This window comes from Erythranthe guttata, chromosome 12 (assembly GCF_056151865.1).
Source record: "Erythranthe guttata isolate IM_541 chromosome 12, IM_541, whole genome shotgun sequence".
NCBI lineage: Eukaryota > Viridiplantae > Streptophyta > Magnoliopsida > Lamiales > Phrymaceae > Erythranthe > Erythranthe guttata.
In genome coordinates this window covers 9,198,272-9,225,648 of record NC_142544.1, presented here as the reverse complement: position 1 = coordinate 9,225,648, position 27,377 = coordinate 9,198,272, and the positions used below count along the sequence as shown (strand labels likewise).

Below are 27,377 nucleotides of genomic sequence, written 5' to 3'. Positions count from 1 at the left end.
GAATATATCAGGCAGAACGGGAGATCTGTTTCCATAGAAACATTTACAGAAGGTAATAGAAACACTAGACGTGTACTTTATGTATGGCTACCTATTGCGGTAATAGTACTATGCTAGATGCTAAGAAATATTGAAACGAGAAAACAGTGAAACGCGATAATGTAGCAAGCTCTGATAACTGCTTCTCTCCACTCAAAACCTTCAATACAACGAAGAGCAATTTATTAAGCAAAACATATATCTTACTTGGAGGAAAACAAAAGCCACATAGAAAACCAGGCTAGTTTGCAAGAAAGTTTAATACTTTTTAGGGTTTCAAACCCTAGGCAACCCTAGGGGTAGTTTTTGTAATTCTTATAGTTCTACGGACTTTTTTGTAATATTTGTGTACGGTTTTCCATCTGCCAACATAACTTCATCCTAATAGTTCTACGGATTTCTTTTGTAATAGTTTTTTACGGTTATCAATCATCTAATTCCAATCGCCGCGGGAATACCTTCATCTTAATACATACATCAATTGTAAGAGTTTTTTTTAAATAAATTGTTGCAGGCTGCTTTTTTCTTTCCACCAGTCGTTCTTTTTTTTTTGTTTTTTTTCCCCCTATCTCCATCCATAGAATCGCCTTATATACTGAAGGTTTGGGTGCATGTCGTATTTATTGATCGGAGAGAAATTTTCTTGATGATAAATTTTGAGGGAGTCTTCGATATTTCCGTATTGTTTCTTAGTTCTTTTGGCTGAAAATTTTAGAAAATCATCTGTGCGTTGTTATTTCCATGGATTTTATCTCTCGTCGGGTTTATGATAAGGTATCTCAGTATAAATTGATCCTACAAACTTATGGGAGATTTATTTGACTTGGTTTGATTCAATTTGACAGGTGATATTATAACACTTCAAATTAGTTTGATTTTTTAATGATTTAATGCAAGATATTTGATTTGACATGTGATATTATAACAGCGTATGCATCTCCACGCATATATTTGATTTGTTTGACTATAAACGCAACGAAGTGATCGAATTTGGAGAATTCATTCCGATCGTTAGGTGTATTTCACCCTAATGCACCAGTTTCTGACAAAGTTGCATGTATGAATTATTATATTTACTTTGTGACGACATTTTTTTAACGACCTGCATAAATGGTTTTTTTATTTTATTTTCGTCTCTAACTAAGTATTGGTTTTGGCAGTTGCATTTAGACTCTACGATTTAAGGAACACAGGGTACATTAAGAGGGAAGAGGTAAGCAAATATTTCAGTTCAATCTTAATACCTATGTGTAACTGCATTAGCCGTTTTTCTTTTGAAGTAAAAATAAAATAAAAAATTCAACTCAAAATTTTTGGCAGTTGAGAGAGATGTTATTGGCACTATTACACGAATCATTTAGTTATGTAGCTACATTACGTAGCAACTTTCAATTTCTCTTTGTAGCCAAAGATCATTGTCGTTTTAAAAATTCCAAATCTTCAAATATTGATAGAATGGCAACAACATAGCATTTATGATGGGATGCTATAATTTTATGTGACATTTAATTGGCAATTTACTATATTTAAAGTTGTAATATCATTTGGGTTATTGGATGGCCAGGTTAGATTAACTGTTGAACTTGCGGAGCAATAGTGCGGGGAACTTTTTGTTGTTGTCTAGGTGAGTTTTGAGTTTGTGTATCTATTTTTATATTCTCATCCCCTTTGCTATCTCATAAGTTGAGTGAGAAAAAGACAACTTTAATGTGATTAAAATAAGGGGTTCGTTTACTTTCTTCTGTATGTTTATGCGAATACACATTTTTGTTTTCCGTTTATATAGATTAATAATGATGTTTATGTGTGACTTGAGGTGTTAAATAAATCGTTGCACATCTGTATATAATGATTAAGAAATTTTTTAATTTGGCTTATTTGTCTTGATCTTTAGTAGGATGTTCTTATAATTTTGATGTTTTATTATTATTTTCTCAAGAGCGTACCTTCTATTTTTCGGTGCTCTCTTTTTTGTTTTTTTTGGTTTTCTTCTCAATAACTTCTCAATAACGTAAAATCCCTCTCTTATCTTAAATTAGTGTGCACCAAGTGAGCTCTTCTTCTGACTGGAGGGTGACATTTGTTGAAGCTCCCTTTTTTGTTACACTGCAGGTTTTATTCAAATCTGTGCTATTCGACTAGAAATTTGAAGTTGTTTGCGTTTGCAATAATTATGTCTTTGGCTTTTGCTGAGTTTCTCGGTTAAATCTTGAGTATCTATATTTCAATTATGGTGTGGATGTTTATTGTTCATGTTCTGCTATGAAATCATGCAAAAACTAGAGATTTTAGAAATCATGGAATTTTTTTAGTTTTTATTATTTATAGGATTTCTTATTTTGGACGTTACTTCAGGTTAATCTGTGTTTACATATTTGTGTCACTTTGCCAAAAATCATATGCTCGATGTTTGGTCTATTTCAATATTATTTTGCAATAATTAGTAAAAATACCATTAATCTTATTTTGTCTTCTACAGGTTAACCATCTACAAGTGTTCGATGCTTGAGGATAGAACAACATTATGAATCCATTAATTTCCATCAACATTTATATAGTGATGTTTATGTGTGAATTGAGGTGTTAAATAAACAGTTGTATATTTTGTATACAGTGTTTATGATGTTTTTTTTTTTTTTAATTTAGCTTATTTTTCTTGATTTTGATGTTGGTCGAATAAAATTCACTTTGGTTTTTGCGTTTAGTCCTCATGTTGTCATACCTTTTGGGATTGCATCATCATCTTCCTCTGTTTTCGTTAACAGTTTTTGCAATCACTATAAACATCAAAATGAAACTAATTTCATTGTTAAAACTATGCTCACTGGATTTATTCTTTTTAGATCAATATGTTCAATTTATGTCAAGGTTGATAATGCTAAAAGTACTATATGTTGTGTTCTAACTATGGTGCTCTAAAGTCGCTAATAAACATGGTACTAAGTAAGTAAAAAAAACCTATATTTGTTCACCTTTTTATTCAATCAACTATTAGAAATATGTATTTTCCACTAAAAGTATTTAATAATATGTAATCACCGTGCATCGCACGGGTGTATTACTAGTATTAAAGGAATACATAAACTTGTATATAGAAAAAAACTTGTAGTACAACAAAAATATTATATCAATTAAAAGAAAATTTACACATAGAAAGCAACACAAACTATAATGAAAAAAAGGATATTGTAGGGTGCAGGAAATGAATGAGGGTTTATATAGTTTTGAGTAGTACTAGATTTTTGGCCTCTGCAATGGATAGGATTGAAGTAAAATTAATACAAAATAAAGCTCAATTTAAACTACAAAACTGATGTTTCAATTCATTTTGATGTTTTGCTACATTTAGATAATCCCTCATCCATAAACTTGTTTTGCCATATTTATTAATTTAATTTTATGTTTTCGATAAAATATGTTTGTACATTTATCTTATCTCAGTTAATGTAGAAGTTTGACGAATTTTCTTCTTTATCACTCATAACATGCCTCAGTAAATTTACTATGAATCAATAATTCCATTAAATCTCAAGAGTTTATCAGGAGCAACTTTACTTATAAGATAAGAATCAAATATTTTTTTCTAAACAATTAAATAATTTTCCCATAAAATTAATATTAAGTAAAATGACAATTTTAGTGGAAAAATATACATAGATTTGGGGCCCAAATTTTCTGGATACATAACGGATTTATTAAACTTGATTGTATTAAATATAATAAAATAATAAAATTAATTAAATAAATAAATGACAATTACAACTATCAAATGAGCGGATTTTTTTTTCTAGGGTTCACCAGGAGCAACCTTACTTTTATTAATAAGTATCGTAGACTTCGTGTCAAAAAATCTGGATACCTAATGGATTTATTAAATTTATTATATTAGATATAATAAAACAATAAAATTAAATGATTAAATAAATAAATGACAATTATAACTATCAAATGTGCGGGAAAAATTTCCTAGGATTTACCAGGGGTAATCTTACTTTTAGGGTTTACCAGGAGCAACCTTACTTTTATTAATAAGATATGTTAATTACGAAAAATTTTGAATTCAAATTTCAAATAACTTAATTATAGGCTGAACAAAAAGTATATCGTAATCAAACCATTACAATTAAGAATGATTAAATCAAATCATACCATGTATTACTCAACTAATCAAATCAGAATGTATGATTAAAACTAATCACGTTTAATTATATATCTAGTTATCTTAAATAGGTAAGAAATACTCTCATATTTAATATTTTATTATGGCCATGGTTACATTACCATAAAATGAATAATTAATATAATAAAATTCCTATCATTTCAATAAATTAACATAAATTAAATAAGAATTGAAATAAAAAATTAAATAAAAAGTCGGATTTGTTATAAAAAGAATATACAATGAAAAACACACGTGTCAATGATTAGGACGCCACACACATACATGCCATATGTTGATCACAGAATTTGCCAAATGTCAATCATTTAGGCCATTTGACCAAAGAGGGCGCTTAAATTAATATATTAGATAGATTAATTTCAAATTAAATTAAAATATGATATAATTTTCTTTTTATGAATTCAATCAACGTAAATTGTTTTCAATCCATATTATGGGCCAAATTTTAGGACTTTAATTTATCTAAAAATACAAAATTGTAATGTGTAAATGTATAAATTATATTGAAACATATTTACGTATTTACATGTGTTCTATGAGTAAAATAAAAATAATTTTGTGACTAATTTTCTTCGTCCATTACTTTAATTTTCCATCCGCAACTTTTCTTTTTCTTTTTGAGTAAATTCATCCGCAACTTTTCGATCACCTAAACGTATAATGGTATTTTTTTTCAAATTCATTATTTTTTTATAAGTGCTACACATTATATTTTTTCTTACTTATTTCATATTTTATAAGTATTATTTATTTTATACCTATATATATTATTCAAATCAGTAGATATTTTGACCTTTAATATATTATTGGTTTTCAATACTAATGAAAAATAAATTTAACCAAATTCATTTATCAATATCAATTTAAAATATTTCAGGAAGATAATATTTCCAAAATCTTCAATTATTTCGTTGAATATTTTTGTTAATAATATATTTGATATCATATCCCACAATCATGGAACAATTCAAATTAAATTGTGATTATTCACTTACCTAATATGATGCACATATATATTCCCTTATCTATATAGTAATAATAATTAAAGTTTCCTTTTTAAAGTTACTAATTTCGAATTAAATTGAGATATGATACAATTTCCTTTCATGATTTCAATCAATATAACTTTTTTTTGGACTTAAAATTTCCTAAAACAACTATAAAAAAAATTATATTTACTTTAATAAATTATTTTTAGGAACTTTATAATGAATATCAATTTAACAATTTTTAGGAAAGGCAAAAATTAATAAAATTCACAAAAATTATTTTCTTTAATAAATTCCTTTTTAAAATATTGTACCCCTTACATGTATTTAATTATACTAAAATTATTTTATTTTATTTTGTATATTAAGTTTAGTTCTTGTAGAGAATCAAGTTTTTTTTGTTATTGAACTATATTTTTTGGGCTATTCGATATAAACCCCTCAATATTTTTTTTAATAGGGAAAGACCCAAACTAATTCGTACCATTTAAGAAAAACCCCATGACCCATCACCTGTGTCTTTTCCTTTTTTTTTTTAATTATTATTATTCTACTATTATTATTTTATTATTAATATTATTATTTTAATTTTTTTTCGTTGTTTTTTTATTTTTTTTCATTTTTTAACTTTTTTTCCTATTAGGTATGTTAACCGACTATGAAGCATATTAAATTGACTATGATGAACTATAGTCGATTAAGGAAATGACTACTAAATATAACAAATCACAACTACAAAAATGCAAACTCAACTGTATTTTACAAAAATAAAAAATATACAAACATTATAATTGATTTATACAATTGGAATCAATAAACAAAAAATCAAAAAAAAATGATGTGAAGCGTAGTCGATTAAGAATTTGCTATTAAAAATAACAAATCACAACTGCGAAAAAATGCAAAATCAACTATATATTACAAAAACAAAAAATATAAAAACATTATAAATGATTTATACAATTGGAATCAATAAACAAAAAATTCAAAAAAAAATGGAGTCGATCAACATTAATTGACTGCCAGATCATAGTCGATTAGCTTAATCGACTATGAACATGTACATAGTCGATTAAGGTTTCAGCCTGCGCGAAATTCTCTACACGCGCCGTCTTCCGCTCGATCCACCAAAGAACCCTAAATCTGCCTCCCCATCGTCACCACACCGCCGCCACAACACACCATCACCACCTTATTTTGATATTATGACGGTTTTTTATTACAAATAAATAAATAAAATCACAACTCGCACCACCAACCAAAGTAAAACCACCACCCATCAAAATCCGATTCCGGCGACAAATCGACAATTTTACCTATTTTCGCCGCCGATGTAGCAATCCTAGCATTCGATTTCAGAAGCACTATCAAAATCATTTATAATGTTTGATGGGTGCTTCCTCTTCTTTCTTTCTCCATCTTCCGGAGACGGCTGAGGCAGCGGCGGAGAAGATTGCCGGAAAAAACAGAGAGAAAGAAAAAAAAAAAAAAACAGAGGAGAGAAAACAAACAAGAGAGAAAAGCAGCAGAATGAAAAATTAAAAAGAAGATTATGGTTTTGAAATTGTATGATTAAAGGTAGTTTTAGAATTATGAAAATATCACATGGGTAGAATAGCTAAAGAAGTTTTCTCTAATTATTTTTGGGAGGAAATGTTTTCTTAACTATATTTCCTAGACGGGGTTTTTCTCTAATTTTCCCATATTTTGTTGCACAAAAAAGGCGAAATCCCTCGCCCCCAGGGCCCCCATCCCTTGGCCCGACAAGGATTTATGGAGGAATGTAAATCATGGTAACTCAACGGCCCGTTAAGGTAGCGGACCCCGACCTGGTGCCCACAAGGAACCAACCCTCATTTGGAGTTGAAATTCCCACACTGCGGCTGCCAGGATTCGATCCTAGGACCATATTTTGTTATATATATATATATATATATATATATATATATGGGATAATTAGTGAAAACCCCCAATTCATTTACCTATATTTAGGACCGGCAATTGAGCCGGGCCTAACCGAAGCCCGATGGCTCGGCCCGATTATATTTGAGCTGAACCTACTTTTTGGTGAGCCGGGCCGAGTTTGAGCCATTTTATTAAACCCGACTTATTTATGAGCCGAGTTTGAGCCTACTATGGCTCAACCCGAATAAGGCCCGATCGATTAGGTTAATAATAAAATATATAATATATTTATTATTGTAATGCTGTCAAAACATACAAGTTACAACCGTATAAGATTATTTTATTTTTCAAAATAAAATGAATTAAGTGGTAGCGATGGCAGTGGCGGGGTCAATAAGTAAAATAGGGATGAAATGCAAAAAATACATCGATATCCAATTACTGAAATTTATCACAGAAATTTGAGAATATAAAAGGTTTCCAATGATAAGAGTTACTAATCTTTTTACTTCTTTTGGTCTTGTTTTTAAGTATTTTCAATAACTTGCAAATATCGTTTAAGTTTTGAAGGATTGGCTTTAATGAAGGTAAAACTTGTTTATTACATGTTTTTATAATTTTTTTTACTCATTACAATTATATAGTAATGGGGCCCGATATAAACCCGAAACCCGAAAAAATACACGAGCCGAGCTTGAACCTATACAAATGAGGCCCGATAGTATGTGAGCTTGAGCCTGTAATAACGAGGTCCGATGGTATGTGAGCTTGAGCCAACCCAAGCTCGACTCACATGGCCCGATTGCCAGCCCTACCTATATTAAGGTGGATATAACCTCCTTTTCATTATTAGTGAAAACCCCCCACCTTATATGAAATAATTTATTTTTAATTAATATTGTTTTTGACATTACTAATATACCTAATTTGCCCTATTATATCTAGGGCGAATGGCAAAAAGGCCCATCACATGGGACTTAAATGCATTTTGGTCCACAAAAAAAAAACAGTCTCTCAATTAAACTCATCCTCATGTCTTTAGTCTAAAATACCATCCATAATATAATTCTTATCAATTTCATCCTTTATTCTCTAACTTCCTTAAAATTACACATTGACCCTGGATTTAAACAAATATATCACATTAACCCCCAAAATATATGTTTTTTTCAGAAAATAATTTTTTTTCTGAATTTTTTTTTCCGGCCAGATTCCGCCGTTGACTTTTTTTTTTTTTTAATTTACTTTTTCTGAGAAAAAAACTATTTTAATTAATATTATTGTCTTGGCTTCTAAATTACTGTCTCAGACATATGAATATTATTTTCCCGAACAGTAATATTATTAATATTACTGTCTAAGACAGTTAAATTACTGTTGGAGACAGTAATTTAGGAGCCAAGGCAGTAATATTAATTAAATTTTTTTTTAAGAAAAAAAATTTCAAAAAAAAAAAGTCAATTAATTGTTAAATTGCTGTCTCCGATAGTTAAATAACTGCTGGAGACAATAATTTAGCAACACATACAGTAATATTAATTAAAAATATTTTTTTTAAGAATAAAAAAGTCAATTAACAGTTAAATTACTGTCTCCGACAGTTAAACAACTGCTGGAGACAGTAATTTAGCAACAAATACAGTAATATTAATTAAAATATTTTTAGAAAAAAATCAATTAACAGTTAAATTACTCTCTCCGACAGTTAAATAACTGCCGGAGACAGTAATTTAGCAGCCAAGACAGTAATATTAATTAAAATGTTATTTTTAAGAAAAAGAAAATTATTAAAAAAAAATAGCCAACGCCGGAGACCCGGCGGTCAACGGCAGTTGACCGGCCGGAAAAAAAATTCAAGGAAAAAAAAGTTTTTCGAAAAAAAAAAAAGTCAACGCCGGTCAACGACGGCGACCGGCGGTCTCCGGTGGTGGCGGGTCAAAATTGAAATTAGGGTTAAAATTGGTTAATTGATGAAATTGGGCTAAATTAGGGTGTAAATCATGAAATTGGAGTTGAATTGGGTTTCAATGAATTTGGGGGTAATTTTGGTATATATAAAGGGATTTTCCTTATTTGCAAATAAATTTGAATGGGTTGGATTTATTTGAAAGACAAAAAAGTTGGATGTCCCTCCTTTAATTAAGTACCCTTGTCATGGGTCTATTTGTCATTTGCCCTTATATCTAAAATAACCAAACATATTTCATGTTCTCTCTATTTCTCTTATTATTCTCTCTCCTTTTCTCTCTACATATCGCCGCCTCCAACTCTCTTCCATCTGTGTTCTGCTACCGCCTCCAACCCTCTTCCATCTCTGCGCCGCCATTGTTACTCTCTTCTCCCAACGGCTTACCTCCCTCCACCGACGCGAGAAGACGGTCTTCACCCATGGGATTCTCTCATCAAGGACGGCGTTAGGGTTTTCGCTAGGGAGAAAGACGAGATTATACAGCGGCGCTAGGGTTGATATTGCGTCTGAGATTTCAATACAGACCACCGCCAACATTGTTTCATTGTTGTTGTTCTTCTTCTTCTTCTCTGATTTGTTTTTTTTTGGGAACCCAATTCTCGAATCTTAATTTTCTTAATTGGAGTTTTTGGTTGAATTCTTATATAGAAGGTTAATTTTGTGTTCAATCAATAGTATAATGGATGTTTGTTTTTGTTGAAATTGTGTGGTGTTATTTATAGATTTATAGATATTTTTCGTACAACAATATAGTTGTTTTCGTAAAGTAATATAGTTGTTTTTATTACTTTTTAGTTGAATATAATAGTTGATTTAACAAATAGTTGATTTTGATAAATGAGAGTTGCTGGAGATATATAGTTGTTTTAATCATATTGTTTTAATAATAACCGTTATTTTAATAATAGTTATTTTATTGAAATATAGTTATTTTAACTGAAGAAAAAAAAATATAGTAAAAAAATATTTATGAAAAATATAATAAAAAGTTAAAAGAATATTTTCTTTTAAATATTTTTTTAAAGAAGAAATAAATAAAAAAACAAAAATTAAAATTAAAATTCTAAAAAATAAATAAATAAAAAATGTATCAAAGTAGTGTATAATAGGTAGTGAACAGAGAAAGGGTAAATTTGAGAATAAAAAAAGAATAGGTCTCTCACTAATAAAGGAAAATGAGTTGGATCTATCCTCATTAAAATAAAACTAGAGAGGATTCTCACTAATAGTCCATATATATATATATATATATATATATATATATATATATATATATATATATATATATATATATATATATATATATATATATATATATATATATATATATATATATTTGTTTTAAGTTGGAAAGATTATAAAGATACATTTAATCTAAGTAGGAGATCTTTGGTATATACTAATTTCCATTAGATTCTCCTTTACTTTGGTATATACTATTTTCTTCCCTCTCTCTCTCTCTCTCTCTCTCTCTCTCTCTCTCTCTCTCTCTCTCTCTCTCTCTCTCTCTCTCTCTCTCTCTCTCTCTCTCTCTCTCTCTCTCGTTTTCTCTCTTGTTCTCCCGTTCTCTCTCTCGTTTTCCCCCTCTCGTCTCTCTTTCTCTCGCTCTCCCTCTGCATCACTTCTCACCATTACTGAGGGGGCGATGGCTATGGCGCAACTATGGTGGTGGAGGAGGCATTAATAAGGGGTTGCTTATGGAGGCAGGAGGCGACGATGACTATGGTGGTGGAGGTCACATCTACGGCTGATGGTGGCAGCTATGGCGGCTAGGTTTAATTTGGTTGACGGCTATGGCGGATAAGGTTTAATTTGGTCGATTTTTTTTTGTTCGATGGCTAGGGTTTAATTTGGTTGGCGGCTAGGGTTGGTGGACGACTAGGTTTTTGCAAGTAGGGTAGGGTTTAATTTGGTCGACGGCTATAGCAGCTAGGGTTTAATTTAGTCGACGGCTATGGCGGCTAGGGTTTAATTTGGTCGACGGCTATGGCGGCTAGGGTTTAATTTGGTCGATGTCTAGGGTTTAATTTGTTCGGCCGCTAGGGTAGGTGGACGACTAGGTTTTTGCAGGTAGGGTTTGGCGGTGGCTGAAATTTATTGGCTGCTATGATTTAACGGTGGTTGGAAGATGCTGGAAGTTAGGGTTCGGCGGCGGCTGGGAGTTGGTGAATGATAGAGTTCGGAATAGCACACCATAGTAGACCGTAGTATACCATAGCGTACCATAGCATGGCATAGTTTTTTTAATTCTGCTGTATAATTAGACAAAAACGAAACTACATGTATCTGCAGATGACTACGACCAAATAAAAATTAAAAAAACAAATATGTTATAAAATCGTCTATTTAATCTAGATCTTTGGTTTGTGATTGTGGAAATACATAAGAACATAATAACAATAATAGAGATAATGAGAGAACACAAGTAAACAAGATCTGTAGAGAGATAATTGTGGGATCCGTGGGGTGGGAATGTTTCTCATTTATATAGGTGGTAACCACCGGGAAGCTACAAAGGAGTTACAGGTGGAAGTTACGTAGAAGTTACATCGCCACTAACACCATATAATAGTTATGGGAAGTTAATAAACTAGTGGGAAGTTGAAAACCATCAAGTGGTTATGTTAGGAAACCACACATTCCATACTATTTACAACACTCCCCCTTGGGTTCCTATCGAACCACTATTGTGCTTTTTGTGTTGCCTCGTTAAAACCTTTCGAGTTATAAAACCCATTGGGGAAAAAACAACCTCGGTTAGGGAAAAGGGTACAACGCACAATCTTTTCAATCAACATATGTTGCCTCATTAAAAACCTTGTCGAGTAACGAAAACCCTGTGAGAAAAATAAACCTCGCACGAAGGAAAAGGATTACAACAGGGAACCCGAGTATCTTCTCGATACTGAGTACCAACAGGGTACTCCCCCTCAAGTTAACTCCCCCTGATATGTACAAGGGAGTGAGCTCGAATAATCTACTCAAGTCAATAGCCTTAACATGTTTTCAAAAGTTGACTTTAGGCAAAACTTATTCTTAAAGTTGGAGCAATTATCTCAAATTTTGATCTGCGGGGTCATTATTTATTTAGGCTATTGTTGTTGCTGATTGAAGAAAACTTCACAGCTATGTACATGGAGTTGTCACTTTAACGAAGCCCATCTTTATTTGCTCAATGCATACTGTATTACAGTAAAATACAATCCCGTAGGATCTTCTGTGTTAGTCAATTCACATGAATCTCGAACATGCCTAATCATGGCTTCAGGCCATGTGCATTCACTCACTATCTCGTGAAGGAAACATCATACATGATTTGATCTAGTGACTACTGAGGTACATTTCATAGAACCCCAATACATAGCTATTTTCCCAATGCTAAACCATGAATTGGGAACGAGCTTTGGGTGGATATGACTTCTAGTCGATGCCAATATAAACCACTAGTTTCGCCTCATTCATTGATGCATAGGGCGTGTCGGTAAGGTGTGATAAGTCTTTCTAATAAATTTACCGAAAAGCTAAATCATATCGAGTGCATGGAGTTAAGCATAATAATGCATATATTGCATTTACATATGGCACTTCTGGTGCTAACACTTCCTCGTCCTTCTCCATGGGACGGAATGAATCATTGGATCTATTCCACTTTCCAACTCCCATAGGTGTTACTCGATAAATTCTCTTTATCCATAACATCTTCTCGATGTAATTCGATTGATGGACATAAATATAATTGACATGATAAATTTTAAGTTGGTAGAGACAACAAATTAGTCTCTTTTAGATTTTTGATATTTAACTCAAATTTCCAACAATTGTGTTTTTCTTACTTGACTTCTTCAGTAGTCCAAATCAAGTTCATGTCCTTAATATAAATTGTAGTAATAGGAACAATCAAAAACCAATTATTGTTCACCTATTCTCTTCCAAGCAATTGTTCACTTAAGAAATTATCATGTATTCTTCTGGAATATTTCTAGTCATAATTAAAGTGAACGTCTCAGCCCAACTGAGTTTATGTTCTGTGATCTGGAACTAATTGCTTTGGGAAATCGAAGTCCTTCTGGAACTTTCATATAAAAAATTGTATCTAGATTCCCATTAGATACTTTGTGACCACGTATTTAATAACATTCATCATGAGATAGTATACCTCTTTAAAATCAATTTCGGGTTATTGAGGAAATCCTTGAATTATGAGATGAGTCTTCGAGCTCCCAATCTCATTTCCCAAAAATAATTGTACTATGAGATGAGTCTTCTGGCTCCAAATCTCGTTCGAGCTATGAGATGAGTCTTCTGGCTCCCAATCTAGTTTAAGCTATGAGATGAATCTTCTGGTTCCCAATCTCATTTGAGCCATGAGATGAATCTTCTGGTTCCCAATCTCATTTCATTAATTGAGCTATGAGATGAGTCTTCTGGCTCCCTATCTCGTTTAAGCTATGAGATGAATCTTCTGGTTTCCAATCTCTTTTTATTCCTTGAGCTATGAGATGAGTCTCCTGACTCTCAATTTCGTTTAAGCTATGAGATGAATCTTCTGGTTCCCAATCTCATTTCATTCCTTGAGCTATGAGATGAGTTTCCTGGCTCCCAATCTTGTTTAAGCTATGAGATGAATCTTCTGGTTCCCAATCTCATTTGAGGTATGAGATGAGCTTTTTGGCTCCCAATCTCGTATCTTTTCTTTGTGAGTACTCACTTATATCTCATGAGTGAAATTCAAGGAGTTGTACGAACTACTGGTCTCTACACTCTTCATTTTATCAAGGAATCAAATTCAGCTTGGATTGTTTTTTTTTTTTTTTTTCATTTCGGCCATCATCCCTTTGTTTACACTTATCAATTGATCGAGGTTTTATATCATCACTCATTAATACATTCAGTAGCTACTGCGTAGGGAAGTTTATCATCGATGATCATTTCATCCCAATACCACATCTCGTTCATGCATGAATAACTAACCGAGTTTTTCCTATTCACGGGAATGAATATTAATGTCGAGGCGTCCCAGACTTCGTCTGCAGGTCGAATCCATAATCCGGAATTATTTTATGAGATGGATCAGGTGGGATCCCATTTATACTAGTGCTAACCGGATTCAATTGTTGGGGATTCATCCACTTTCGGGGGTGAGAATCATTTGGTCCCAGTGCGCTCCCTCTCTCTTAGGAAGGGAGGCAAGACTAGTTAGCATGGGTTGTTGGCCTACCCGTAATTGTCCTTCTAGGACATCTATCCTTGCAGGCTTATTTGAGATCTCGTCATTTTTTCAAACCATAGAATGAGTCCTGTATTATTCGCCATACACGACTTCACGCTGTTCTTCAGGAACATTAGTGTTGACATTCTTTTCAGATTTAGTAGTCGTCCCACACGACTTCACGCCGTTCTTCAGGAACGTTAGTGTGGATGATCTATTAATCTATATATCAATTCTCTGAAGTAGGGGATCTTGATGAGACACGGTGGGGTCGTCGTCTCACACGACTTCACGCCGTTCTTTAGGAACGTTAGTGTGGACGTTATTTCCTCCCCTAACGGCGGGAAGACAGTCTCATCAATGTGACAGTCCGCAATTTGAGCGGGTAAGAGATCGCCAGTCTAAGGTTCTAAATTTAAGTTATATATGGTGATACACATTTCACTTATATCTTCTTGGATTACTTCCAATAAAAGGGATTGAATCATTACATGTATGTGCGTATGCAGACATGTAATCGAATTACTTAATTTCGAGCGATCGACAACTTATGCTTCTGGCATACAAATTGTGGTTCTACATAATCGTGTCGAAAATTCCTCTAATTTTCCCAATGTACGCTTCTGGTCCTACACGTTAGAGAGGATGCACATATACTCGATTTCTTATCTTCAATGTTTTCAACAAAATAACCATTAGCTCAAGTATGTTTAAAGTTTATTATCGTTCTACTGGAAAGTGGAGAAAAATTGAGCTACTTCAATGGGCAATATTGTGCCATTAGATAATATAATATGGACATTACCATAACCATCTATCAAAACTACATGTACCTCATTTAGTTATCAAAGAGGTCTTGCTACAAATAGACATGAAACTAATAAAGTACGACTTATCTCTCAGGATAGTATGTGTTGTCGCACTATCCGCCAGACATTTATCCCCACATGTCATGTCTAAAGAGTTATATAAATCTTATCATATATATTCAGTACTTCAGGAACTAAGTAAATTCATCAAGCAAACACCACGGAATAACATAACAATTAACTTAGAACATACAGTAACATAAATATATGATCCAGAGCATAAACTAAACATAATCAAAGTATGAATATGGTTCATAACATGAGCATATGAAGTAAGTTGAGACGATTGAAACAGAAGCTTCAGTGGTGGAATTGGAATGTTTTCGGGGAAGTGTTCAAGAATAAAGAGAGGGCCAAGGCAACTATTCTAGAGGCCGAGCACATATATGACTTGGATCGATCCCCCGAGAACCGTGCAAATTTGAAAAAGGCCACTGCTGAACTTACTCTCATGCTCAATATTGAGGAGGACTTTTGGAAGCAGAAGGCAGCTTGTAGATGGGCGACTGATGGAGAGAGAAACTCTAAGTTTTTCCACTCATTAGTCAAGAAAAAGCGATGTGTCAATCGAATCCACTATATCTCTCATGGTGATTCGGTTCTCACATCTGCTCAGGAGATCAAGGATTCGGGCGTTGATTTCTTTAGCAAGCTTCTTACCGATGATATGCCTAGTTTGCTTCCGGTTGATGAGTCCCTATTTTCCGCTTCTCAAAGGGACTTTTCTTCAGTCTCTACTCGTCCGTCGGTTGAGGAGATCAAATATGCGGTGTTTGGGATTTGTCGAGATAGTGCTTCGGGTCCTGATGGGTATTCTTCGCTATTTTATCAACATTGTTGGGACTTGATTCAGTGTGATGTTTGTGAAGCGGTTTGGCATTTCTTCGAGGGTGGATCTATGCTTGCGAGCTTCACCGCTACCACCTTGGTTCTTATTCCAAAGGTAGAGTTTTCGACGGCTTGGACGGAGTTTCGTCTGATTAGCTTGTGCAACGTGACCAATAAAATTATCACTAAGTTACTTACGAACAGACTGGCACCTCATTTGCCCCACATTATTTCTCCTTCTCAGAGTGGGTTTGTTCAGGGTCGTCTCATTAGTGATAATATTTTATTAGCACAAGAGATGGTCCACTCGATATCAGTTCGTTGTCGAAATCGGAATCTTATTTTGAAGCTAGATATGGCAAAGGCTTATGATAGGGTTCAGTGGTGGTTCTTATTTCGTGTACTCGAGCTGGTGGGTTTCTCGGCGAACTTGGTTGATATTATTCGGCGATGTGTTTCCTCGTGCCAGTTCTCTTTACTAATCAACGGGGAGCTGACGGGGTATTTCACTTCGTCTCGTGGTCTAAGGCAGGGAGATCCGCTCTCGCCGACTCTTTTTGTACTTGTGGTAGAGTATTTTTCGAGAGGTCTAGATGCACTATACAGCCGTTGCCCAACCTTATTTTATTCTACAAGGGGAGGCATCCTTATATCCCATTTGGCCTATGCGGATGATGTGATGATATTTACCTCGTGCCATAATTTTGGCCTGGGCTCGGACCGCTTTGGCTTTCAAGGGCCGTCTTGCCTTGATCCGGAGTACGCTTTCGACTATGGCTTTGCATCTTGTTCAGGTTATTCAACCTCCGCAGTACATCATTCAGCAGATTGAGCAGTGCATGGCCCGATTTCTCTTGGGATCTTATGGTAATCAGCGCCCGCCTCATTGGGTTGCTTGGGAGATGATTTTTCGGCCAGTTGGTGAGGGTGGCTTGGGGTTGAGGCGTTTGACGGATGTGATTGACACCTTCACTTACAAGCTCTGGTTCCGATTCCGTGCTCAGGATTCTCTTTGGGCCTGTTTTCTCTGAAAAAAGTATTGCCGGAATCGGTTCCCAGGTTCATCCGTTGTGTCTTCACTCTATAGCACGGTGTGGAAGCGCATGTGCCATGTCCGAGAGCGTGTTCAAGCTCAAATATTTTGGCAGATTGGTCAGGTCATGTTTATTTCTGGCACGACCACTGGTTTGGCGATGGTCCCCTTTCGGGCATTATTGATGGTAGTCGGCTAACGTCAGTTCGTGTGGAGTATTATTTGGTTAACGGTCAGTGGGATCGAAACAAGCTAGCTGAGGATATTCCTTTTGAGTGGATCGATAGGATTTGCTCGGTCCCGATCTCTGGTGTCTCGGTTGATTTGCCCATTTGGAGAGCTTCTTCGGATGGCAAGTTTTCCTTGACCTCGGCTTGGGGCTTGATACGACAGCAGCATACCCCTACCCCTCTTCTTCGTATATTTTGGGGATCTTGTCTTACTCCTATAATTTCTATCTTTCTTTGGCGTCTCCTTCTTCAACGTCTTCTTGTGGATCTCAAACTTCAGTCTCGAGGCACCTCTCTCGCCTCGAGGTGCTATTGTTGTCCAGATCCATCTATTCCTGTGTCGAGTCTTGTATCTCAGTATGACGAGTCTCCTTCTGTTGAGTCGATTGGTCATATCTTCGTGGAGATCCTGACGAATAAGAGGGTATGGCATCATTTTTTCTATCTTTTTGGCTATGCACCTGCACACACTACACACATACCCCAGATTTTACTTTATTGGCAGCACTTCACTTCGCACACACTCACACACCACACACACATCACGACCATTGTGCCTTGCTTGATCTTGTGGTACTTATGGATTGCAAGAAATGACAGCAAGCACAAGGATATCACGGTCCGCGCTTCTTCCATCATTTACAAGGTCATCCAGCACATCAGTATTCTTCACCAAACCAACTTACTTTCGGCGGACAGCTGGACTGGCATTCCCCACGTGGCTGAGTCTCTTGGCCTATATTACCGAGTCAGAACACCAACTCTCACACCTCACCGAGTTGTTTGGCTTCCACCGGATCCGGGTTGGGTGAAGCTAAACACAGACGGAGCCCGTAGAGCAACCACCCAGATTGCAGCTATTGGCGGGACTATCAGAGGTTCGGACGCTGAGGCCATACATGCATTTCACGAGAGGATCTCTGCCCCGAGCAGTACTGCAGCCGAGCTTGTTGCCCTTGCCTCGGGGCTGCGATTTGTTATTCAGAGGGCAATTCACTAGAGTTTGGATCGAGCTTGACGCAGAAGTCATTGTTCGACTTCTTTCGCACACGGACAAAGGTCATTGGAGTCTTTAGAGTTCTCTCACGGCGATCCGGAACTCTCTTTGTACTTTGGAGTACAGGATTACACATATCTACCGGGAGGGCAATACGGTCGCTGATGCATTAGCTAACTTGGGGTGTCAGACCGAGTTGGCTCGTACCTTCACAACAGCGGAGCTTCCCCGACCTATTCAGCATATGATTCGGATGGACCAGCTTGGATATCCATCCTTTCGACGACAGTCTCGCACATAGGTGCCATGCATTCCACGTTTTTATATTATTGGCAAATTTGGAATTTTCGTGAACTTTTCATGTTAGGAAGGGTTGGGGTGATTATGGATTGTTTGGGTCTATCAAGACTAGACTGTTTGCCGAATGGTGCCACACATTTCGCAGCCGTTATACCTGTTTCGCTCATTTTTGGCGAAAGTGTAAGTGGCCTCGGCTGTTGTGGTGAGGCGAACGGTCTACCTTGGTCTTCCCCGACCTTCTATGATCATTCCCACCCCTGTCCTTTTTATTATTTGGGCCACCTGTTTTGCCCGTATTCTTAACGTTTTGTTAGTTAAATATTGTCTTTTGTTGGTCAATTGCTATTATTAGCCATATGTTGGGCATTAGCAATTTGAGCGAAACTCATTATGTATTTCTTAAATTTTGTTTTATAAACAGGTAGGGGGTCAAGCCTAACCCCCCACCCTCATCGGGTGTCGTTCTTTTTAAAAAAAAATTCAATAATCTAATAAACCCGAGTAATAAAATAAACATAATGCATGAAATAAACAGTTCAATCATATCCCAATATGGGTTATTTGGTCAGATGTGCCCAAGTATGGAAGCTGAGTGATGCCCTATACATTGAAAACATTTACCTCTACCAACTCAGTCTATGCTGGTGTATTATTATTTGTATCTCCAGCCCCAATGTTCTTCGCACTTCAGGTACGCGACCAATGCTTAGATCCATCATATATAAAACATATGTGTATGTTCTGATTTTGAGCTCTATTGGGATTTTAAAATTCATATACAAATTGTTTATGAATTCACTTGTTCCTTGCTTCCGGCAAGTGTATTGTCTTTTGGTAATTAAAACGACTAGCCAGGGTATCCCATTCTTTATGGGGACCCTCGTTTGATGAATAATCTAGACGAAGGACTTCATCTAATTATCTCATAATCAGAAACATAGTCTCAGTCTTCTGGGCTTTACCTCGTAAATTATCCTCCAAAACAACCATTCTCAATTGCTCACTAAGCGTATGGATCTTAACATCCATTCTCCAACCAACAAAACTTTCACCAAATACATAAAGTTGGATAAACTCGAGTTTGCTCATGTGTTTCATCTCAAATCAAATAGAATAAGGAGTATTATTGTTTTATGGGAATGTAACCTCCATAAACAATTTCATGAATATTGTTCACAAATTAGAACTTCCGGTCTAATAATTCATACACCACATGTTCATACACATTCATGGATTTCATACGATAAATCATAAGGACAAACGAAATATTGTTTACCATTTTTTGTATCACAAAATTACATATTGCAGATAAATAATGGATCAATTGAATAGAATTGTTCATTAGAGATGGACCACAATCTTTATGCAATAATTAAGACTTTGTAAATTGTCAAATATATAAAATATAACATGCTAAATAATATAAACCATATATAGCATGTACAATCTCATATAAATTCCACGAACTAATTCTGAAATTATTGCCGTAGGTAATCATGAATTAAATAAATAGATCCATAATGCTATCAAGTATCAGCAGTGCATTAGATCATCTTAAAATGAAATGACCAAGTTATTGTAGCAAAATTTTCTAACAATTCATGCAATACGAATTCAACCAAGAAAGAAAATTCTATTAATATGGCTACAATCACGTTCAGTAAGAAACATAAACAATTTCACATTCATCATCAAATATATTCACCCCTCCCTCTACAGTGCATATTTATTCATAAGCTTCTTAGTGCACTGTATTCTATATATTATGATAAAACATTGATCATACAATTTCATGTCAAATCCTCGAAACATGGAATAAACCAGCAAGATATTATAATCCTTTGACAATATACAATCACACATTTATCGTCGCTAATGATAAAATAATTTGCTACACCACATACAAAAAACAATCATTGTGATATTTTTACCATGCTATAACATATTAAGCATCGTTCCAATAATTACGAATCACATCATATTTTGAAATTATCCACGGTATAAATGAAGTAATAAGGACTTGAAATAAATATGTACTTCATGCATTTCATGCCATTAAATAGATCTAGTGCATCTCTTACGAAATCGAAATTGCAAGGGATTACGGCTTACTTGAAACGCTTAAACCCAAATGTTGAAGAATATATTGTATTCGTCGAACAAGATTACCATTTCACGAACGAACTCGAATCACAAGTTCTTCACATATCCTAGTCCCACGAACGATTGTGTTTCCACGAACACGACGAGCATTTCGTGCTGATAACGTGTTGTAAAATCATCTATTTAATCTAGATCTTTGGTTTGTGATTGTGGAAATACATAAGAACATAATAACAATAATAGAGAGATAATGAGAGAACACAAGTAAACAAGATATGTAGAGAGATAATTGTGGGATCCGTGGGGTGGGAGTGTTTCTCATATTTATATAGGTGGTAACCACCGGGAAGTTACAAAGGAGTTACAGGTGGAAGTTACGTAGAAGTTACATCGCCACTAACACCATATAGTAGTTATGGGAAGTTAATAAACTAGTGGGAAGTTGAAAACCATCAAGTGGTTATGTTAGGAAACCACACATTCCATACTATTTACAACAAAATTATAATTTTCAATATTATGTAGAAAAAAAAAAGAAAAAAATAGATTCTTATAGTAATGATAAAAAAACAAAAAAAGAAATGTATTCCACGTAAACAATAAAATAACAAAAATGCTAGATGCAAATTGAAAATGATAAATAATACCATAGTACACCATAGTACATCATAGAATATTTACAAGCTGATGTAATTTCGAATTTGTGAATGGAGGGGCATTTTTTGAATGAATTTTGATAAAGGATGTGAAGAAAATTTAGTTAGGCTTGTCAGTTAGTTCTAATAAGGTTAGTCACCAGCGACTTATATCTTAAGACCCCTAATTGTTATTTATCCTTGAATTTACATTATTTATGTTTGGTTTCAATTTAATATTTTAGCTGATTCATTTTAATTTCTAATTAGTCTCGCGTAAAACTTATAAATTATCAACAAAAATATAGTTTAGACGAAAATGGGTTTCAACCCGTAAAGGCTGGGCTCTACTACAAACCCGCCATGGACCCGCCTATCGTAAACCCGTCGAAAATCCACAAGTTTAATCTTCAAAATCAAGAATCGTTATTTAACAGGACAAGGGCGAGTTTTGATACAATCCGCGAGTTTGTGGCCCGCACACACCCCTAATAATATCTACGTAGTGATTAGTTATTTACATATTTTTTAAATTTCTTTTTTTGTCCCAATTTTGTGGCTCTTTTGTAATATATTATTATAGTTTCTCCCTTCCCATTTTTATTCAGTTTATCTTATGGGTAATGTTTTCCGGTTGGATGTGCACAATTATTTTATTGGAATAAAATGTTGTTTCCACGTGGCTTGTATATGCATTCAATTTATATGAATACATATTTTTGTATAATGTGTAAGTGATAGATAAATGCAATAAAGAAAATCGAATTTATTTGAAAATCGATGCAACTCTTATTATCAATAAAGTAGTAAGGAGGGCCAAGCCAGATCTCAATTACATCATTCCATTGGTTAAAATAAAAAGAGTACTTATTGCCACAGACCATGTTGTTTGAGCTACAAAGCTCTCTCCAACCCTTAGTCAATTGTACATACATTTTTCCATGTTTTTTTCGCGAATATTGATAGTAGACAATCCTGTCAACCCAGAAGCTTCAACAAAAGAATTACTCAAATGCTACAAATAAAATTGAATGAAGAAATCAATTACAAAATAAAGCAATAAATTAAAAACATACTATAAATGGGACTATAATGAAATATACTATTGCATATAGGTGATCTCAATGCAATTATTTTTCAAAAATTCTCTCCATATATCCGAGCATAAAAAAATTGTGTGAGGAAAATGAAGAAAGTGAATGTGTTGAGTTGTAAATTAATAGGACATTTAAAGAATATAATAATAAATGAAACAAATAAAGTAATTAATTTAAATCAATATAATTTCCGGATTTATCTATAATAATTTAAATATAATAATATGGGAAAATTGTAAATATTGCATTTACTTATACGTCTTTTTTGAAAAGAAAATTGATTAACTAATAAAAATACACTATTTTGACATGTAGGAGCGATAAATTTTGAAAACCAACAATGTGAAATTAATTCATTAATAATAGGGGTTTTTGTGCATAAGTCCTTCACCAACCATCTTTATTATTCTAGGTTCATGGCCTATATCTCTTTCGCCAATAAGCTCATCCCTTTAATATATATTATCAATAAAGGAAAAATTAATGTATATGACAAAATTACCTCCCACCATTTACACTCAATTCTTAATTATAACCCCAATTTAATCAATTTTGACCACAAAAATCCAATTTTGACTTTTTTTTTCAGAAACTATTTACTTGCCGACGGTTTCCGGCGTTAACCTCTAGATTTTTTTTCCTTTTTTATGGTCTGTTTTTTCCGCCGCCAGTTTCCGACGTTGACTTTTTTGATTTTTTTTTTTACGTCCGCCGCTAAATGTTGACCGTAATGGTGCTGTCATTAACAGTAATTATACAGTCACTGATAGTAAATTAACATAATTATACTGTCGTTGACAATACATTAACGTAATTGTACTGTCGTTGACAGTACATTTATGTAATTGTACTGTCGTTCACAATACAACTAGAGACAACAACAATATTATTATTTGTTTGGTTATTTTTTTATATTTTTTTCATTTGTTTAATTTGTTGACAAGTCAACGTAATTATGTTAGTGTCGTTGACAGTAAAATAACTGTAAACACAATAATATTACTGTCAACCACATCAATATTATTATTTTTTTGGGTTTTTTGTTTTGTTTGAGTTATTGACGGGGTAACGTAATAATATTACTGTCTATTATTGTAATGTTACTGTAAACACAACAATAATACTGTGGTTGACGGTAATATTATTGTTGTTACAGTAATATTACTGTCAACCACAGTAATATAATTATTTTGGCTTTTTATTATGTTTATCTTTGTTGAACGGTCAAGTATTAATATTAATCTATTACACAATAATAATAACTTTTGTTGTGTTAAAATTACTGTGCTAGAGATTAATTTAGCAATATTACCGTGTTAAATTGTAGTATAGTTAATTTTACTGTGTTTAACAGTAATAGTTAATATTACTGTCAACCACAACAATATTATTGTTTAAACAGGGGGAAAAAATATGTTAAACAAAAAAAAAAAGATTCGAAACAGTCAACGCCGGAGACCGGTAACGAAAAAATCAGGAAGAAAAAAATTGAAAAAGTCAACGCCGGAAACCAGCGGAAAAATCAGGAAAGAAAAAAAAAAAGTTAACGGCGGTGACGGACGAAATTGACCATAAAATTGTGTTTTGGATCAAAATTGAATAATTTGTGAAATTTGGGGTCAAATTGAGGTTAGATTAAATTTAATGATGAAATTGGAGCATATTAAAATGTGAGGGACTATTTTAGTCTTTTACAAACCCCTGGACCATATGTAGAATTTTTTGTAAACTAGTTTTTCGGCTGGACCCCTTTATGAATAAGTACACATTGATCGGCTTATTTGTAAAGTGCCCTTAATAATATGGGTGATTATGGAAGTTAGGGATTTTTTGAAATTAATAAAACAATGTGGACTCAATCTCATCAATTAGAAAACATTGATTGTGTATCTTAGTTTTATATATAATATAGATATAGATAACTATATTCATATAAATATTAATTAGGGATATTTATGTCTATATACAAATAATTTATTTTATTTATATTAATTTTATTGATTAAAGGACATATACCTATATTCATCTAATATATGGATCTCTACCTATATAGGTCCAAAATAAAGGGTGTCTAGCAAATTTTACTAAATAAAATTACATGCAAACCGTATCAATGCAACACTTGGGACATACAAATATATTAAGAAAAATATTAGCATAGTTATACAGTTAAATACAAATCATTATCATTATCATTATATATATAAAAAGACAATCTATGTCATAATATTGCGACACGTGGCACTTTTTAGGGTTTTAAACCCTAGGCAACCCTAGGGGTAGTTTTTGTAATTCTTATAGTTCTACGGACTTTTTTTGTAATAGTTTTTTACGGTTTTCCATCTACCAACATAACTTCATCCTAATAGTTCTACGGATTTCTTTTGTAATAGTTTTTCACGGGTTTTCATCTGCCCAAATCTAAAAAAACACTTCTCTCCATAACTTCTCTCTCTGTCGTGTGATTTCTGCATTATCATCAATCATCTAATTCCAATCGCCGCGGGAATACCTTCATCATAATACATACATCAATTTTAAGAGTTTTTTTAAAATAAATTGTTGCAGGCTGCTTCTTTCTTTCCACCAGTCGTTCTGTTTTTTTTTTTTTTTTTTTTTTCCCCTATCTCCATCCATAGAATCGCCTTATATACTGAAGGTTTGGGTGCATGTCGTATTTATTGATCGGAGAGAAATTTTCTTGATGATAAATTTTGAGGGAGTCTTCGATATTTCCGTATTGTTTCTTAATTTGTTTGGCTGAAAATTTTAGAAAATCATCTGTGCGTTGTTATTTCCATGGATTTTGCCTCTCGTCGGGTTTATGATAAGGTATCTCAGTTTAAATTAATCCTACAAACTTATGAGAGATTTATTTGACTTGGTTTGATTCAATTTGACAGGTGATATTATAACACTTCAAATTAGTTTGATTTTTTAATGATTTAATGCAAGATATTTGATTTGACATGTGATATTATAACAGCATATGCATCTCCAATCAGATATTTGATTTGTTTGACTATAAACGCAACGAAGTGATCGAATTTGGAGAATTCACCCCGATCGTTAGGTGTATTTCACCCTAATGCACCAGTTTCTGACAAAGTTGCATGTATGAATTATTATATTTACTTTGTGACGACATTTTTTTTAATGACCTGCATAAATGGCTTTTTTATTTTATTTTTCGTCTCTAACTGAGTACTGGTTTTGGCAGTTGCATTTAGACTCTACGATCTAAGGAACACAGGGTACATTGAGAGGGAAGAGGTAAACAAATATTTCAGTTAAATCTTAATACCTCTGTGAAACTGCATTAGCCGTTTTTCTTTTGAAGTAAAAATAAAATAAGAAATTCAACTCATAATTTTTGGCAGTTGAGAGAGATGGTATTGGCACTATTACACAAATCATTCAGTTCTGTAGCTACATTACGTAGCAACTTTCAATTCCTCTTTGTAGCCAAAGATCATTGTCGTTTTAAAAATTTCAAATCTTCAAATATTAATAGAATGGCAACAACATAGCATTTATGATGGGATGCTATAATTCTATGTGACATTTAATTGGCAATTTACTATATTTAAAGTTGTAATATCATTTGGGTTATTGGATGGCCATGTTAGATTAACTGTTGAACTTGCGGAGCAATAGTGCGGGGAACTTTTTGTTGTTGTCTAGGTGAGTTTTGAGTTTGTGTATCTATTTTTATATTCTCATCCCCTTTGCTATCTCATAAGTTGAGTGACAAAAGACAACATTAATGTGATTAAAATATGGGGTTCGTTTACTTTCTTCTGTATGTTTATGCGAATACACATTTTTTTTCCGTTTATATAGATTAATAATGATGTTTATGTGTGACTTGAGGTGTTAAATAAGTCGTTGCACATCTGTATATAATGATTATGATATTTTTTAATTTGGCTTATTTGTCTTGATCTTTAGTAGGATGTTCTTATAATTTTGATGTTTTATTATTGTTTTCTCAAGAGCGTACCTTCTATTTTTCGGTGCTCTCTTTTTTGTTTTTTTGGTTTTCTTCTCAATAACGTAAAATCACTCTCTTATCTTAAATTAGTGTGCACCAAGTAAGCTCTTCTTCCAGCTGGAGGGTGACATTTGTTGAAGCTCCCTTTTTTGTTACACTGCAGGTTTTATTCAAATCTGTGCTATTCGACTAGAAATTTGAAGTTGTTTGCTTTTGCAATAATTACGTCTTTGGCTTTGGCTCAGTTTCTCGGTTAAATCTTTGAGTTTCTATATTTCAATTATTGTGTGGATGTTTATTGTTCATGTTCTGCTATGAAATCATGCAAAAAGAATTTTTTTAGTTTTTAGTATTTATAGGATTTCTTATTTTGGAAGTTACTTCAGGTTAATCTGTGTTTACATCTTTGTGTCACTTTGCTAAAAATCATATGCTCAATGTTTGGTCTGTTTCAATATTATTTTGCAATAATTAGTAAAAATACCATTAATCTTATTTTGTCTTCTACAGGTTAACCTTCTACAAGTGTTCGATGCTTGAGGATAGAACAACATTATGAATCCATTAATTTCCGTCAACATTTATATAGTGATGTTTATGTGTGAATTGAGGTGTTAAATAAACAGTTGCATATTTTGTATACAGTGTTTATGATGTTTGTTTTTTAATTTAACTTATTTTTCTTGATTTTGATGTTGGTCGAATAAAATTCACTTTGGTTTTTGCGTTTAGTCCTCATGTTGTCATACCTTTTGGGATTGCATCATCATCTTCCTCTGTGTTCGTTAACAGTTTTTGCAATCACTATAAACATTAAAATGAAACTAATTTCATTGTTAAAACTATGCTCAGTGGATTTATTCTTTTTAGATCAACATGTTCAATTTATGTCAAGGTTGATAATGCTAAAGTACTATATGTTGTGTTCTAACTATGGTGCTCTAAAGTGGCTAATAAACATGGTACTAAGTAATTAAAATAAACCTATATTTGTTCACCT

At 33.5% G+C, this 27,377-nt stretch overlaps 1 protein-coding gene and 1 long non-coding RNA gene across 2 annotated transcripts; both read left to right on the top strand.

Moving 5' to 3' along the window:
* The first annotated feature begins 10,744 nt into the window (after positions 1 to 10,744).
* LOC105965715 (uncharacterized) lies at positions 10,745 to 18,251 on the top strand. Its single transcript, XM_088827280.1, has 4 exons — positions 10,745 to 10,816; positions 15,456 to 16,664; positions 16,783 to 17,008; positions 17,137 to 18,251. The coding sequence occupies exons 1-4, from the start codon at positions 10,745 to 10,747 to the stop codon at positions 18,249 to 18,251; spliced, it is 2,622 nt and encodes an 873-aa protein (XP_088683406.1).
* A 7,010-nt stretch (positions 18,252 to 25,261) lies between these two features.
* LOC148766410 (uncharacterized) lies at positions 25,262 to 25,798 on the top strand. The gene is made up of 3 exons (XR_016035019.1): positions 25,262 to 25,498; positions 25,604 to 25,656; positions 25,764 to 25,798. It is a non-coding gene; the product is annotated as an uncharacterized LOC148766410 (long non-coding RNA).
* Positions 25,799 to 27,377: the final 1,579 nt, after the last annotated feature.

Excerpts from the sequence above, each read along its gene's own strand:
- LOC105965715 (XM_088827280.1), top strand. The coding sequence starts at position 10,745 with ATGGTGGTGGAGGAGGCATTAATAAGGGGTTGCTTATGGAGGCAGGAG. Across the intron at positions 16,665-16,782 it reads ATTTGGCCTATGCGGATGAT|GTTATTCAACCTCCGCAGTA; the intron begins GTGATGATATTT and ends CATCTTGTTCAG. Across the intron at positions 17,009-17,136 it reads TCAGGATTCTCTTTGGGCCT|ATTGGTCAGGTCATGTTTAT; the intron begins GTTTTCTCTGAA and ends ATATTTTGGCAG.